We start from the raw sequence: 16,225 nt of genomic DNA on the forward strand, positions 1-16,225 counted from the left end.
TATCTATCGTGAGTGCTAACGAGGGTGTCTAAAATATCCAATAAGGAAAATAAACGTTCTGTGTCATACACCCACTTCTTCACACTGATAAAAAAAAGGGTTATAATTAGTTAATGATCAACCTAACCTTTTGAATAGCTGTATATTTCTTTCAGTAAATGCCACAGATGAGAGCTAGTATGAGCCAGGTTGAACGCAGAATTCAGCAAGCCACCACACCAAAAGTCAGATGACGATTTTTATTAGCAGATTTTCATGAAATAACAAGACCTGACCCCTGTGTGGGTATGGTGTGGTAATGTCAGGTCCTCAGTGATGGACAAGTGGTGGACAAGCTGCTGACTCTCTCAACTGCTGCCAACACCCGTGTGGACGGGGGCTTCTCCACCTGCTTATTGACAGTTTGAGGACAATCTGTTTGTACGTTTGCCTATCGATCTCTGTAAATGACCCGTATTTGTGTATAAGATAAGCTAAGTTAAGATCTTTTAATGACGGTGCTTTGTATACCCCGTATTGTTTGAATATCGATTTGTGTTGAATATCCTTTATTTTGAAGAACCCGAGTATGCTCTCTCTCTTCTTCGTAACTGCGCATGCGCGAAAAAGTTTAACAGAGAAGAAAGCAAGGTGTTGAACTGTTGAAGGATTCGTGAAGAATTGATTGTTTCATCATCGTTTTATAGCACCTAGCTGGAAGGCTAAGAGGTATGTTTGTGTTGACTGTCATTTCAATTTCATTGTTGTGTGTGATTTTAATGTGTTGGTTCAATGTCGTGTAAAACGCTCTGGAATTAGCAAGTAGGCTAATGCTAGCTGATGGATGCTGATCGTGGCTGTGTTTGATTTTACTTTCAGCTCTTACGGTGTGTCTATGGTGTATTTGGTGTGTCTATGGTGTATTTGGTGTGTCCATGGTGTATTTGGTGTGTCCATGGTGTATTTGGTCTGTCCATGGTGTATTTGGTGTGTCTGTGGTGTATTTGGTGTGTGTAAATACATGGTTGAACCTGCATCATGGACCATCAGTTATTAAAAAGGCGTCACCGTCTGAACTAAGTCCGTCTGGAATGCTACAATCTCACCTCCTCCGTGGCCATCACCAGCGGGTATCTATCCTCGGACAGGAAGTTGAAAATGCACCAGATCTTGAAGGCGTCCTCGTCGGAGATGAGGAGGTTGGTTCTGTTCAGGTTCTTCCTGGCGCACAGCACCCAGCACATTCGGTTGAAGTCCTGCCGGTCGAAGTTGTCCTGGACCTGGAAGTTAAAGAACAGTTCTGTAGTGAGGTCATTAAGTTGTCCTGGACCTGGAAGTTAAAGAACAGTTCTGTAGTGAGTTCATTAAGTTTGTCCTGGACCTGGAAGTTAAAGAACAGGCCTGGGTTGCACCAATTTGGCATAAGTCATTACTAAGTGTAGGCATTTAGTAGTTACTAAATCCCTAGTAGTTACTAGCTAGTTTCAAACTAGTTGTTTACTAATTTCGGTTGCACCACGCCAATCGTTTGTCAATCTTAGCTAGTAAATACTTAGTAATGCGCAAGTTGTTATTAAAAAGACATTGTCACATAAAACGTAGAAGAAGAACATTATAGCCAATCAGCGTGCAAAGCAAAACCCTCCGTTTTTAAATCCTCAATTTTGGCCGCCATTGGCTAAAATCTGTAATTTGGCTCTACAAGTGTTAATATGTCATTTTATGAAGTTTTAATATGTTTTCAGGCGAGAAAGTAACCATATATATTCACAAAATGTGTCCGGTTTATCAAAATAACCCGTTTATATATCTGATCTGACGTTTTTTGTAAAAAAAAACCTGGAAGTTAAAGAACAGTTCTGTAGTGAGGTCATTGTGGCCTTCGTCTGGGATTTGCATGTAATTGAGAATAGAAAGTGTCTTTGAGGCAGGCGATGTAGAAAGGATTGCTTTCACTCCTCTCTTTGTGAGGCCACTTCTTCTTGAATGGCAGGTGCTACAGCATAGCGGTTTAACGAGAAAACACATTTAAACCCAACCAAATTAACAAACCCGGGTGAGAGAGGACAGAAAAGGGGTCTTGTATTTTCGTTCCTTATCCTCCAATTCCAGCACAGAGAGGGAGGAGAGCCCTTGATGAAAGTACACGCAGTGCTTCAGAGGGCAAATGTTTTTCTTCTGGCGGTGAACACTGGGGTCACCATAGAAACTATTGGCAAGTTGGCCGGCGTATAATCACAGAGATTAGGAGCACATCCTGGCCCAGGAGACGACAACAACCTGACTCAATGTTCAAACTAATGTCACCAGTTTCACAGCATCACAATAACATCTCCTTTTAGCGATTCAGATCTCGTATCTACATTTATTACAGTTATTTTTTATAACTCTGGGTTAAGAATGTTTTCTCATAGCTAGTCAGTTGTTGTGAGTATTAGCTCACTCCAAAGGTCACAAGTCATGTGACAACAACAAAAGATAACACTGACTAGCTATGAGAAAATATTCTAAAAATAAATATAATAAAAATATAACCAGGTAAACAGAGATGCGAGAGAGGCACTGAAATGCAAACGCACACCTATGTAAGCTCAAGCAGATAAAACACCACCATGGGAAGATGGACATCTATGGGACATCTATGGGACATCTATGGGACATATCATTTCATGTATATGTTTTTATATTCACCTTGTGTTTTTATCCCTGTTGTAAAGCACTTTGAGCTGCATTTCTTGTATGAAATGTGCTTTATTCACTCGCTCACTTCCTTACTATGGAAAACCAGACGCAAACATTTCTATGATCATCTGGGTAGGATGTCTCTGTAATCACCTCTGTAGTATGTTTACCTTCTGAAAGGATGGCGAGGACTGGTGATACCAAGAAAGGTTCTTTATATACAATCTGCAGACATACACTAGTGATCTTAGAATTGTAAAGCGTCCTTGGGTTTTTTGAAAGGCGCTATAGAAATCGAAGTTATTATTATTATTATTATTATCACTTTCTTTTCTATAAAACGAGCTATTAGATATTCACTTTTATCTCTTTTATCTTGTTTTTCTCTTTATCTTTTTATCTGTTTAGCACTTTGGGCGGCTGTTTGTCGTTGTCAATTTTGTGCTATATAAATAAACGGTACTTACTACTTACACTTTCAATTCAATGTACAATTCGTATTTTTCAAAAACAACAAACTGTCAACTTATATGACGTCTTGCTGCAAAGGCATTCTAGAACCCGCAGTTCTACCCATTCTTAGCTAACACAACAGAAATGTACTTCTTTTAACTGTCAATCAATCATGTCACATATTAATCAATCTCTTTTAACTGTCAATTAATCATGTAACATATTAATCAATCTCTTTTAACTACCAATCAATCATGTAACATATTAATCAATCTCTTTTAACTGTCAATTAATCATGTAAGATATTAATCAATCTCTTTTAACTGTCAATCAATCATGTAACATAGTAATCAATCTCTTTTAACCTATAAAGTTACAACAACCTTCTCCCTAACAAAGGAGAATATCTTACAACGGATAAAAGAATCAGGTAATTGTACTATGGAGTAAACCGGTTCCATGCCGTGCATGACTATTAGCAGACAGTGTTTAGCAGGCACTATTTCCAGTTGTGGTTGTGGATGAGTCAACAACACCGCAGTAAGAATAGCAACGTGCTGAGAAATGCAGTTTAACCCGATGAGACAGAAACAGACGTGGTAGGCCAGGCAGCAGCTCAGCCTGCCCAGCTGTGAAAGTCTGATTGTTACGAAAGAGAAGCAGCTCTCGTTGTGTCTCACAACACTGCCACGCTTGTCTAGTTGTCTCTCTCAGTCCTAGTCAGTGCAGTCTGCTCTTTCTCTCCGTCTCCCTCCCTGTCTTTCTCCCTCTCTACCTCCCTCCTGCCTCCTAACACTCTCCCCATTCCTCGACACCTCAACAATGAGGGCCTTGTGAAAAGCCCTGAGGCGCCCAGCGCTGTCTGTCTGTCTCTCTCTCTCTCTCTCTCTCTCTCTCTCTCTCTCTCTCTCTCTCTCTCTCTCTCTCTCTCTCTCTCTCTCCCAGATACCCAGCGTGTTCATTAGCATTCACTGGCGTGACGAGTCCTGCAGGTCTCTAAACAAAGTCTTATCACTGTCCCCTGGGCGCTGGAGGAGGCTGACACCTCAGACCTTTGTCACATCACACGAAGATGTCAATAAATAATCATACACTGTATGTAGGCCTACATATACAGTGTTTTAATAAGTGAATGCTGGTCACACATATAGTGGTCTTGGGGGTCTCTCTCTCACACACACAGACACACACACACACACACACCTACACACACACACACACACACACACACACACACACACACACACACACACACTATGGTGGAGTTTCCCTAGGGAGTGGGGGGTGTTGGAGGTCTTGGCTGGTCTGTCTAAAGGCACCTGTCTGTCTGTCTGCCTGTCTGCCTGTCTGTCTGTCTGCCTGCCTGTCTGTCTGTCTGCGTGTCTGTCTGTCTGTCTGTCTGTCTGTGTGTCTGTCTGTGTGTCTGTCTGTGTGTCTGTCTGTCTGTCTGTCTGGAGGCTGACACCTCAGACCTCTGTCACATCACACTAAGAGGACCAGACGGACACAGACGTAGAAGAAGAGAAAAGTGACGGCGTATCATTTCATAAACATGTAATCATCATACACTGTATGTAGGCCTACACATATACAGTGTTTTCATAATTGATCACTGCTCACTAATTAGTTTGACTGTCTGTCTTTTTATGTGGACCCCCAGGAAGAATGGGGATCCTTTTAAATAAACTAAACTATAAAAAGATGGGTTTTTAGTCATATAGAAAACTTAGTCGTATAGAAAAACTTTGTCATATGTCATTAACTGAATGCTGACAAGGCTAACAAAGTGACCCCACACTTTGCTGCGTATCCCCACACGCAGGGGATATCATTAAACCACCACCGCAGCCAGAAGTGAACCAGAAGTGTCTGGTGTAAGCAGGTCACATGGTCACGGCCTTGGAGCAGCTTCGGAGCTCTCTGTTTGTTTAGCCGCGCTCTCTTCCCTTCCTCTTCTGTGACATCACAGCTCCTGACTAAACAATGCATTCCAGGGTTCTACAGGGTCAGTTGGCTAGGAGGAATGCAGGGCTCTACACACACAGCCTGAGAATGAGTCTGTCTGTCTGACAGTCTGTCTGCCTTAATGAGGGATGCCTGTCTGTATGTCTGTCTGTCTTAATGAGGGATGCCTGCCTGCCTGTCTGCCTGTCTGCCTGTCTGCCTGTCTTAATGAGGGACTGTCTGTCTGTCTGTCTGTCTGCCTGTCTGCCTTAATGAGGGACTGTCTGTCTGTCTGCCTGTCTGCCTGCCTGCCTGTCTGCCTGTCTGCCTGCCTGCCTTAATGAGGGACTGTCTGTCTGTCTGTCTGTCTGCCTGCCTTAATGAGGGACTGTCTGTCTGTCTGTCTGTCTGTCTGCCTGCCTGCCTTAATGAGGGACTGTCTGTCTGTCTGTCTGTCTGTCTGTCTGCCTGCCTTAATGAGGGACTGTCTGTCTGGGTTAAATAAAATAAAAAATAAAAATAAATAAATAAATAAATAAACACAATTCACTGACCCATTCTGACATCAGCAGTGGGAACATAAAACAGCCAAACTTCCATATAACAATAGTGAATATGTCCAGAGGTAGGTGTACATCTGTGACCGCGTCCTTACAGCCCCAGCAGGTCTCTCAGGTCCTCTGACCAGGGTGTGTTGGTTGTCCCCCGTGCCAGACTGAAGACCCAGGGTGATGGAGCATTCCAAACCGTGGCTCCCAGGCTCTGGAACGCTCTGCCCTGGGATCTTAGATCAGCGGTCTCGGTCTAGGCTTTTAAAAAACAGCTAAAGACTGTCTTGTATAGACAGGCTTTTGGATAGTCCCAAGCCAAGGGCCTGTCTCTCTGTGTCCTGTTGATGTTGTTGTACACCTGTTGTCTGTTACTTGTTCTTATTTTCACTTGTTTGCCTATTTTAACCTGCTATGGCTTTCGCTCTTTTATTATGTTTTATTATGTTTCTTCTTTATTATGTTCTCTATATGTAAAGCACTTTGTGACCCTTGGTCTGGGAAAGGTGCTGTACAAATACATTTTACTTACTTACTAAATGTTTACTAGGTGTTAGTTATGGTTCCTAAGCCGTACCTTGTCCAGGATGAACTTGTTCAGGTAGGGCATGTAGCCCTGGTTGGAGACGGGGCCTTCGTCATCGTCTTTGAAGTGTTCCTCCAGGGCCACGGGGTCGTGGGGGATCTTCATCACCGTGCACAGGTTGTGAGAGAGAACCTGAGGAACACACACACACACACACACACACTGTGTATGAGAGAGCACCTGCTGTAGTATTTCTACCTTCTGAAATGACGGCTAGGACTGGTGATATCAAGCGAAAGGTTCTTTATATACAAATTCTGCAGACATACACTTGTGATCACTTTCTTTTCTATAAAACGAGCTGTTAGATATTCACTTTCTATTTAATGTACAATTCGTATTTCTCAAAAACAAAACAAACTGTCAACTTGCATACAAGGCATTCTAGAACCTTAACGATAAATAATAACACTTAACTGTCAATCAATCATGTAACATACTATTCAATCATGTAACCTATAAAGTTACAACACCTGCAGCAACACACACACACACACACACACACTCTATATGAGAGAACACCTGTAACACACACACACACACACACACACACACACACACACACACACACACACACAGTATGAGAGAGCACCTGCAACACACACACACACACACACACACACACACACACACACACACACACACACACACACCCACTCTGTATGAGAGAACACCTGCCGCAAACAGCCCATGTAAGTAGTTTTTGTTGTTATCATATGCTAATTAGGGGTGGTGACAAACGATAGAACATGGTGGCCAACCACCACTTTACAAACCATACATTTTTAAGAGGACTATTTTGTGAAAACATAATTTAGGTCGATGTATGTAGCCTACCCTGATCTTTTTACCATAACATTTTTCTGATAATTAAGGACCTAGACATTAGCCAACTAGCCATCTAATGTCAAATTAACCACAAACTAACGAACATTTAATATATATATATATATATATATATATAATACACTAAATAGCATGTAGCCTACGCATTACGACTAACTTCTGTCAGCATGCGATCTCTGAAACCAATGCAAAACAGTTAAAAGAACAACAAAAAACATTGCTAGTTAATAGGCTAGGTGCATGATCTCACTACTTCCTGAAAGGCACCTGGCATGAACATATCCGGTCTCACTCTATTGGTTTAATTGATTAATCAGCTGAGCACTGTGTGTTCCAACGGTTTACCGCACAGCTGATTAATCAATTAAACCAATAGAGTGAAACAGGATATGTTCATGCCAGGTGCCTTTCAGGAAGTAGTGAGATCGTGCACCTAGCCTATTAGCAATCAAATATAGACAGGATTATGCCAGATGCTTATCTTATTATCTATGTATGGTTTGTCAACAGCGGGACGATGAGTGGACATTTCTGAACGGAGAAAACAACAATGTGCACAAAACCTAGTAGTCTAGCAGCTAAGTCCTCAAAAAAGGCTTTAGTTTTTGAGATACCCCTACCCGAGGTAGAGCAAGTTACAACAATGATTTTTCTTATCTTTAGGGTCTCCCATTAATGAAATTGATTGTTGTAAAATTTTATTTTTGGGGAAAAGATGTTTTTTTGGTTGTTCTTTAGAGCTACCCCAATCCCTGAAAAAGAGCCAAATTAGACCAGGCCGAATATGGGGAAGGTGACAAAAAAGCCCATAACTTGAGAATGATCACTCTTTTCCTCTTCAGATTTGCTGAGGTATGAACCAGGTGGTTGTCCTACATCACCAAATAGTCAGACAACTATTTACCTAAATAAATACTGAATTATAGTCCTGTAAACTTAGCTTTAGTTTAGACGGAAATTGTACTTTTTGGTGACAGGAACATAGGACTCCATCACTTTTCTCTCATTTATCAGAAAAACAGAAATCCCTGAAAAATATATCATTACTGAATTGTCTAGGGTGCTATTGAACAATAACCAGTAGTTGTATGGAAATATCTCATACAGTTCTATTGCAAATGAGATTTCTTTAGACATAGGCCTACCTCTTCTCTGATACAGTCAAATTCCGAATGGGGGATAAGTGGCATAATAGCCTATAAGTTAAGAATGCTCACTCTGATGGTCATCATATTTGGAGAGGGAAATACCAGGTGGCTGAACTACATCACAAAATAGTCAGAATAAGAGTAACCCAATAAAATAAAGTGTGTTAGTTCTAAATTGCAAGCCTCTAAAACATAGGTGTAAATAGTACAGGTTTTATTAAAACTGGAACCTTAATTCAAAGTACAGTATGGAAATAATTGTGAAGCTTGACAGTGGAACACTCTCTGCCACTCTGGTTTGAGTGACAGCTGCATGTTTCAAAACATTGTAGCCAACTGGTCAGCAGCAGCCATAACATTCTCCATCTCACTGACTGTTGGCCATGCAATGAGAGAAGCTTCTCTCCTCAGAGAAAACATAACAGAAGACAGGGAGACAATGCCTCCACAGAGAACAGAGACCCTCACTGACACTCAAATCCTCCACCAGGCTGCACATATATTGAGGAAAACTATGGAAAAGGTTGAGCATGAGCCTCAATTCTACATAAGCAGTGACAAGCTTTCCCTTCTCCAGTGTAGTGAATATGTGCCAAACACTCTGTATGATTTTGTGAACTGGTGTGTCAATGCAGGTGCATTTAAAAATGTGCAGACCTGTGACGAGGACCCAGCTCTGAAGAATAACACAAGTGTTATAACCTTTTGCCATGATCTAATTGCACAATGCTGCAGCAGACGTACACCTATCACACTAGGACTTGGGATTATGATCCATCATGAGTTTGGCAGCAAGGCCCTTATCAACAAGCTACACATGATGGGTCATTGTGTGTCGTATGATGAAGTGCGTCGATTTCTCACATCAGTAGCAGCAGATCAATTACAGAGAAGCAAAGGTGTTTACATTCCAAATGGACTGACAAGAACCACAGAACATGGGATAATTGATGCAGCCATTGACAACTTTGACCAGAATGAAGAGACGCTGGATGGCAAAAATACAACACATTCCATGGCAATTGTTGTATACAGAAGAGGTGATGTTGCCACAGCACACAACCCCATCCTGAGAATCCCGGAGAGATCTCTCCATGCCCTGGACAGCTGTGATTTGGATAATGAAGAGGTTCAGAGGTAAATATTATAGACCAACTATCTGCCAGACACATGCAATACTTGATTGAAATGGCTCGGATATACTGTATGTTAATGCAATATAATCCAATATTAAAATGTTAAATGTGTAATGTGCACTGGAGGCTTCAAGTTTCACATTACACTTGTGTAAGTCAGACTAGCATTTGTCCAATATTCAAGTTACACATTATTTGTGAGGTCACACATCATAATCTAAGGAATCTGGAGTGTTGTTGTTTGTAAGGGAATTTTGTTAAAGATTGAATTTTATGACAAAAGATGCCTAATGACTTGTTCTTGAATTTCAGATACATCAAGCCAGGTAGGCGATCTGAACCACCAGCAGTTCTACCACAGGTCCTCAAATCAGACAGCACAAAAGCTCAGGCAGCAGAAGGCCAAGACTTACTTTGGAAGGTGAGCCGTATCATGAAAGAAGAAGAACAGAGAATCCCAGGATGGTCTGCATTCAATGCCTATGTATCCACGTCAGACATCCCATTAACAACAGTACAATATATGCCCTTCATAAGAGCTTCACCATCAGACCTATCTACAATCTATACAGCTCTTTTGCAGCTCACACAGCTTGCTCAAGAACTGGGACAGAGGCATATACTTGTAACTGCTGACCTTGCCATCTACAGCAAAGCACAGCAAATTCTGTGGAGCAAACCTGAAGCTTTGGATGGCAAGATCACCATGAGAATTGGAGGAATGCACGTCACCATGGCCTTTCTGGCAAGCATTGGGAAGGTGTATGCAGACGGGGGCCTCTTTGACATGATAACCGAGTCTGGAGTCTATGCTGACGCAACAGCTCGGCAGATGCTTCAGGGTAAACAACTGACAAGAGGTGTGAGGAGCATCAAGGTTGTTTCAGAGGCTCTGTTCAGGCTCTTCTGGATGGCACTGGTCTCCTGGCTGAACAAAAAAGGCCAAAGTCCATTGTCTGCTGAACAAGAACACCTCCTGCGAGATGTGCAGCATGCCTTTCATGGCAACGACCAGGTCTCTGCCAGACAGTTCTTAAGTGAAGCGGAGACAGACCTTCCTGAACTGAGGAGAAGAATACAACAGTTTTCAGAGAGGGGAGTTCAACAATCAGCAACTTTTAAGTACTGGCTGAATTTCCTCAAAGGGGCTGATCTCTTACTCAGAATGCTACGATCAGAGCGTGAAGCTAACTTTGACCTTCATCTCAACTGCATGTCTGAAGCAATACCATGGTTCCGGGCTGCTGGCAGGATGAACTATGCAAAGTACATGCCAGTCTACATAGCTGAAATGAAAGCCCTTGAAAAAAGCCAACCAGAGTCCTACAAATTCATGAGAGAAGGAGGGTTTGTTGTGCGGCGCTCAGATGAGAGAAACTTCAACTGTGTAGCCACCGATCAAGCACTTGAACAAACTATCAACAGAGAAGGAAAGGGTCAAGGAGGCATTATCGGCTTCACACTACGAAAGGGAGCTCTGAAAAGATGGCTCATTACAAGGCATGTCACCAGTGAGTACTGCGATGCCATGACAGAGCTTTGTGATGCAGCGGCACATGCACCAAAATCCCACAAAGAACATGGAGCAGCCCGCATGGACAGGGATGAGAGGGAAACTATACAGATAATGGAGTTTGTGCAAGACAGGCAGAACCCATTTGATTTGGAGAAAGTTCCCGATGAGCTCATCAATATTTCAAGTGGACAAGTAGCATCACAAAAGGTGGCAAAAGATCTCTCAAGCTTTCTGGAAGATGGAGAAAAGCTAAATGCTAATTTCATTGATGAACGACTTAAGAGTGATACACCAAAAAGTTTCTGGGATCCTGAGAAAAGACATAAATTGGCAACATTCACAGATATGATAGCAGTAATAAAATCTAGTAAATCTAAGCAGCTTCAGATGGATTCCGATGTCCTCTTCAGGAGACTCCTGGCTGTTTCAAAACAAAGGGACGTATCATTGGAGAATGTGATGCGTCATGAATTGGCTGCTGTCCCACCCTCTCTCTTCTATGACGATGGGGCGATGAGAAAAACCACAAAAGCAGACCTTGCAAAAAAACTGGAGTCGGTAGTAGAAGTGATGCAAGAGCTGTCTGACACCACAGAGAAATCTGCATACATCATTGATGGCATGGCTATGCTTCAAAGCCTCCATGATTCAGCCTTCCAGACCTTCAGTGAGCTAGCAGAATGCATCCTGAAGAAGATCTTGTCACTTCTAAATAGAAAACAAGAAATGCAATGTGTGGTCATGGTATTTGACAGGTATGACGGCCCACAGTCAATCAAAGACCTGGAGAGGCAAAGGAGAGGTGCAAGTGATGGAAGGCCTACACATGTTATCACTGGCAACACAAATGTCCCAAACTACAGGAAGTACTTGAGGAGTAGTGGAAACAAGACTGCACTGTGCATGTTTGTGAGCAACTACATTGTCACTGCAGCCCCACAGAGACTACACTCAGATGACTCCATCATCTTGGCAGGTGGATTTGATAAAGGGGAGGAGGTGAAGAGCATCTGCACAGCAGGAGTCAGCAGTTTGACATCACTGTACAGTGATCAGGAGGAGGCAGACACAAGGATGGTGCTCCATGCCATACATCTTGCAGAGTCATATTCCCGCATCATTGTGAGGTCTGATGACACAGATGTGGAAGTACTGCTCATATACTATGCAAGCAAAGAAATGTTTGGTTCATCTCTGGTGTACATGCATACAGGCCATGGAATGAGAGAGAGATATGTCCCCATCAACACCATATCTGAGAAGATTGGAAAAGACATGTCTAACTGTCTACCAGCATGTCATGCACTCACTGGCTGTGACACAACAAGTAGTTTGTACAGAATAGGAAAGACAACAGCATTCAACAAACTCAAGACCCATCTCAGCGAGCTCAAAGATCTGGCCCATTTTGGACTCTCTGCCAGCTTGGAAGAGTCTTTGCCAGTCGCAAGAGAATTTGCGCTTCTCCTATATGGAAAAAAGAAAATGGAAAATGGATTGATGTGCACAAACCTGGATGAACTGAGGTTCATAATTGCATCAACATCTGATACAGCCTCTGCAAATCTGCCGCCAACAGAGGATGCATTTCAGCAGCATGTGCAGAGAGCAATGTTCCAGACAGCGGTATGGTGTCACAGCCACATGCCCAAACCCCTGTTATGGAGTCCTATTGGCAAGGGGTGGATTATCAGAGATGGGGCCATTCAACCTGTCCTTTTTACAAAACCCCCAGCACCTACAGAAGTGAGAGACATCACTCATTTATATTGCAAAGATGCAAAGTGTGGAGAGAGTGGAAAGTGCCAGTGCCTCTCTGTTGGCCTTCCCTGTACAGAGTTCTGCACCTGCTGTGCAGAATGTCAAAATGTGTCCCCTAATGTTTGAGGACTGTATTTAATTGTACTTTGAATTAAGGTTCCAGTTTTAATAAAACCTGTACTATTTACACCTATGTTTTAGAGGCTTGTAATTTAGAACTAATAAACTTTATTTTATTGGGTTACTCTTATTCTGACTATTTTGTGATGTAGTTCAGCCACCTGGTATTTCCCTCTCCAAATATGATGACCATCAGAGTGAACATTCTTAACTTATAGGCTATTATGCCACTTATCCCCCATTCGGAATTTGACTGTATCAGAGAAGAGGTAGGCCTATGTCTAAAGAAATCTCATTTGCAATAGAACTGTATGAGATATTTCCATACAACTACTGGTTATTGTTCAATAGCACCCTAGACAATTCAGTAATGATATATTTTTCAGGGATTTCTGTTTTTCTGATAAATGAGAGAAAAGTGATGGAGTCCTATGTTCCTGTCACCAAAAAGTACAATTTCCGTCTAAACTAAAGCTAAGTTTACAGGACTATAATTCAGTATTTATTTAGGTAAATAGTTGTCTGACTATTTGGTGATGTAGGACAACCACCTGGTTCATACCTCAGCAAATCTGAAGAGGAAAAGAGTGATCATTCTCAAGTTATGGGCTTTTTTGTCACCTTCCCCATATTCGGCCTGGTCTAATTTGGCTCTTTTTCAGGGATTGGGGTAGCTCTAAAGAACAACCAAAAAAACATCTTTTCCCCAAAAATAAAATTTTACAACAATCAATTTCATTAATGGGAGACCCTAAAGATAAGAAAAATCATTGTTGTAACTTGCTCTACCTCGGGTAGGGGTATCTCAAAATCTGAGGGCCCTTCCTGCTAGACTATAGGCTAATGGTTTGATTTAACATCCAACATGTGACTTACTCAAGGGCACTGTATTATTTGAGAGAATGATTCCAAAGTAACCCAGACTGGGTGGAAACAATCACTGCTCATCTTAAATCATGATCACCTGGGGGGTATTCCATCAACGTCGCTAGAGGAAAATCCAGGCTTATTTTGGCAATTATTATTTTTTTCCAAAAAAATAAACCCGGATTTTCCTTTAGCAACGTTGATGGAATACCCCCCAGGTGGGCTGACATGTTCCACGGCGCTCGTCTGGAGAAGGACGGAGTCCCAAGCGGAGCGCTTCTCTGAGTGCGCATATTCTAATGTCCTGCTGGTTAAGTAAGTCATGAAGGAAACAAGTGATGGGTTCAGGTTGACCCGGTTAAACAATCATACATACCTTTAGCTGAGATTTGGAAACCTTCCCGCTTTTGTCCAGGTCCAGCGCAGTGAAAGCGTGCCATATGGACTTCAGGAGTTCGTCCCGCAGTGCCATTGCGCTCCGTGCCTCTTTCCTTTCGCTTGATCGGGTCGTGGATAATAAATCGTGCATCGGAAAGTTGTTTTTCCTCATCGGAGACAATCGGACAGTCACATGACACGTTGTCAGACACTCTGTCTGGCCCGGCCGTGGAAGTGCTGGTGTTAGAGCACCGCTCAGCGCCAGGGCGCACAGACGCACACTGAGTCTTTGCTCATCATACTCCAACTTTTCTCTTCTGATAAAGGTGACCGTGGTGCCTATGGGTGGTTCTATCTGTCTGTAACAGTCTAAATGTAGGCCACTGTGTTATGGACCAATAACCATCGCACTGAATTGGTTCCAAGTGACTGTTGGCATTATTGTTGAACTATTATGCAATGAGTTGGCCAGGGACCTATGGGCTGGCCAAAATACAGAATCAGAATCAGAATTTCTTTTATTGGTTTATGATGGGTTTGTTTTGATTTTTTCAGCCTAGTGATGGCTTGATTCACTGATAGCGACAGCTCTTTGGACCTCATATTGAGTCGACGGCAACAGATTCCAAATGCAAATACCACCTTGAAATGAACTCTGGACCTTTTATCTGCTCCTTGTAAATGACATAATGAGGGAACAACACACACCTGGCCATGGGACAGCTGACCAGCCAATTGTCCAATTACTTTTGGTCCCTTAAAAAGGGGGGGGCACACACATATAGAAACTGTTGTAATTCCTACACTGTTCACCTGTTTTGGAGGTAAAGACCCTCAAATGAAAGCTGCTGCACTTGAAGCACATCCTGATTGTTTCATTTCAAGTCCATGGTGGTGGTGTCCAGAGCCAAAATGATGAGAATTGTGTCGATGTCCAAATATTTCTGGACCTAACTGTTTATCCAATAAACTTGCGAGCTTCCGGGCAAAATTATCCACCAAGAATAGGTGAATATTATCTGGTTTGCTCTAATTGTAAGTCCTGATAAATACATAAAAAAAAACATTTTACTTTTAGAGTGTGGAGAATGTTGTCTGAATTGATTGGGTAGGAAAACTATTTTAAAATTAAATGCTTTTCAATTTCAGGCACATATGTGACAGAACGTGGTAGCTGTATAGTGACTGCTACTATAGATGGTGGTGTGTGTATCTTGTGGACACAAATTCTGACAAGTCTTCAGACCAGTGCTTCAATTCAATAGGGAAGCACCTCTCTAGAGGCCAGGTCACATCTAAGCGCCGCTTTGGACTGCACTTATATGGCTCCTTTATCCAAAGCTTTACAACGGCTTCTCATTCACCCGTTCACACACACATTCACGACAAGCTACCATGCAAGGCGCCGGCTCACTCACTGGGAGCAATTAGGGGTTCAGTGTCTTGCCCAAGGACACTTCGACATGTGGCCAGCCGGGGCTCGAACCGCCGATCTGACAACCTTGCGATCATTAGACAGCGGCTCTACCTCCTGAGACACAGCAGCCCCAATGATGTCACCTGGCCTTAACACTTTATCTGGACAGCCCCATAGATGGTTAGGTGTTAACTATTCAAGGAATGTTTATAGCTGACTATCCATCCCTTATTAAATTCACCACATGACAGATTACATGAACAGATTACAGGTTATTTCTATGGGACTAACCCAATGAGTCTTTCCATTTCCACCTGCCAGAGTTGATTCAGAGGAAAAAGCATTTGCTGGCTATGTAAAGAGTAAAGAATGAATTACAAGCATGAATTTGATTTGATGAAGAATTTATTAAAAGAACATATGACACAGGCTATAGCAAAGCAATGTTTTGTGAAGGGCTGGGGGGGTTACACAAGAGTTAGAAACAAGAGAATTACGCTTCTAAGACCGTGTTTAACAGGCCACTGGCAATGACAGTCGCTGAAGGAGGATCCCTCGTTCAGGAACACACAGAACACACAGGACAGCACAGTGATTGTTAATGCTACATGGAGGGTTGGCAGCACAACATAAGGAAAGGACAAAACAACAGTAGGTACGTCACTGACATTGTATTTTGTTTCTACCAGATTTGGTAAGACAACTTTCTTACGTTGCATGATCCTTTTCACTTTTACAAAGGCCGAAATTGCAGGTAAACAAGGCAATGGTAACAACCTTTCAAATGCAACATGACAATGTTACGATCTCCACCCCCCCACCCCCCCCGCCCACAAGAGAAGAA

At 42.4% G+C, this 16,225-nt stretch overlaps 1 protein-coding gene across 1 annotated transcript in view; it reads right to left on the reverse strand.

Annotated features, from left to right (window-relative positions):
• swap70b (switching B cell complex subunit SWAP70b) overlaps positions 1 to 14,061 on the reverse strand; it is a gene marked incomplete at its 3' end in the record, with an annotated part of 33,610 nt that extends 19,549 nt beyond the window's left edge. The window contains exons 1-3 of the mRNA XM_080539136.1: positions 13,963 to 14,061; positions 6,184 to 6,324; positions 1,086 to 1,259 (exon numbers count right to left, since the gene is read on the reverse strand). Of these exons, the coding sequence (XP_080395262.1) occupies positions 1,086 to 1,259; positions 6,184 to 6,324; positions 13,963 to 14,058 (411 nt within the window). The 5' untranslated portion in view covers positions 14,059 to 14,061. The remainder of the gene's footprint in view (positions 1 to 1,085; positions 1,260 to 6,183; positions 6,325 to 13,962) is intronic.
• Positions 14,062 to 16,225: the final 2,164 nt, after the last annotated feature.

Source organism: Nansenia antarctica (genome assembly GCF_963989245.1).
Source record: "Nansenia antarctica genome assembly, chromosome: 9".
Lineage (NCBI taxonomy): Eukaryota > Metazoa > Chordata > Actinopteri > Argentiniformes > Microstomatidae > Nansenia > Nansenia antarctica.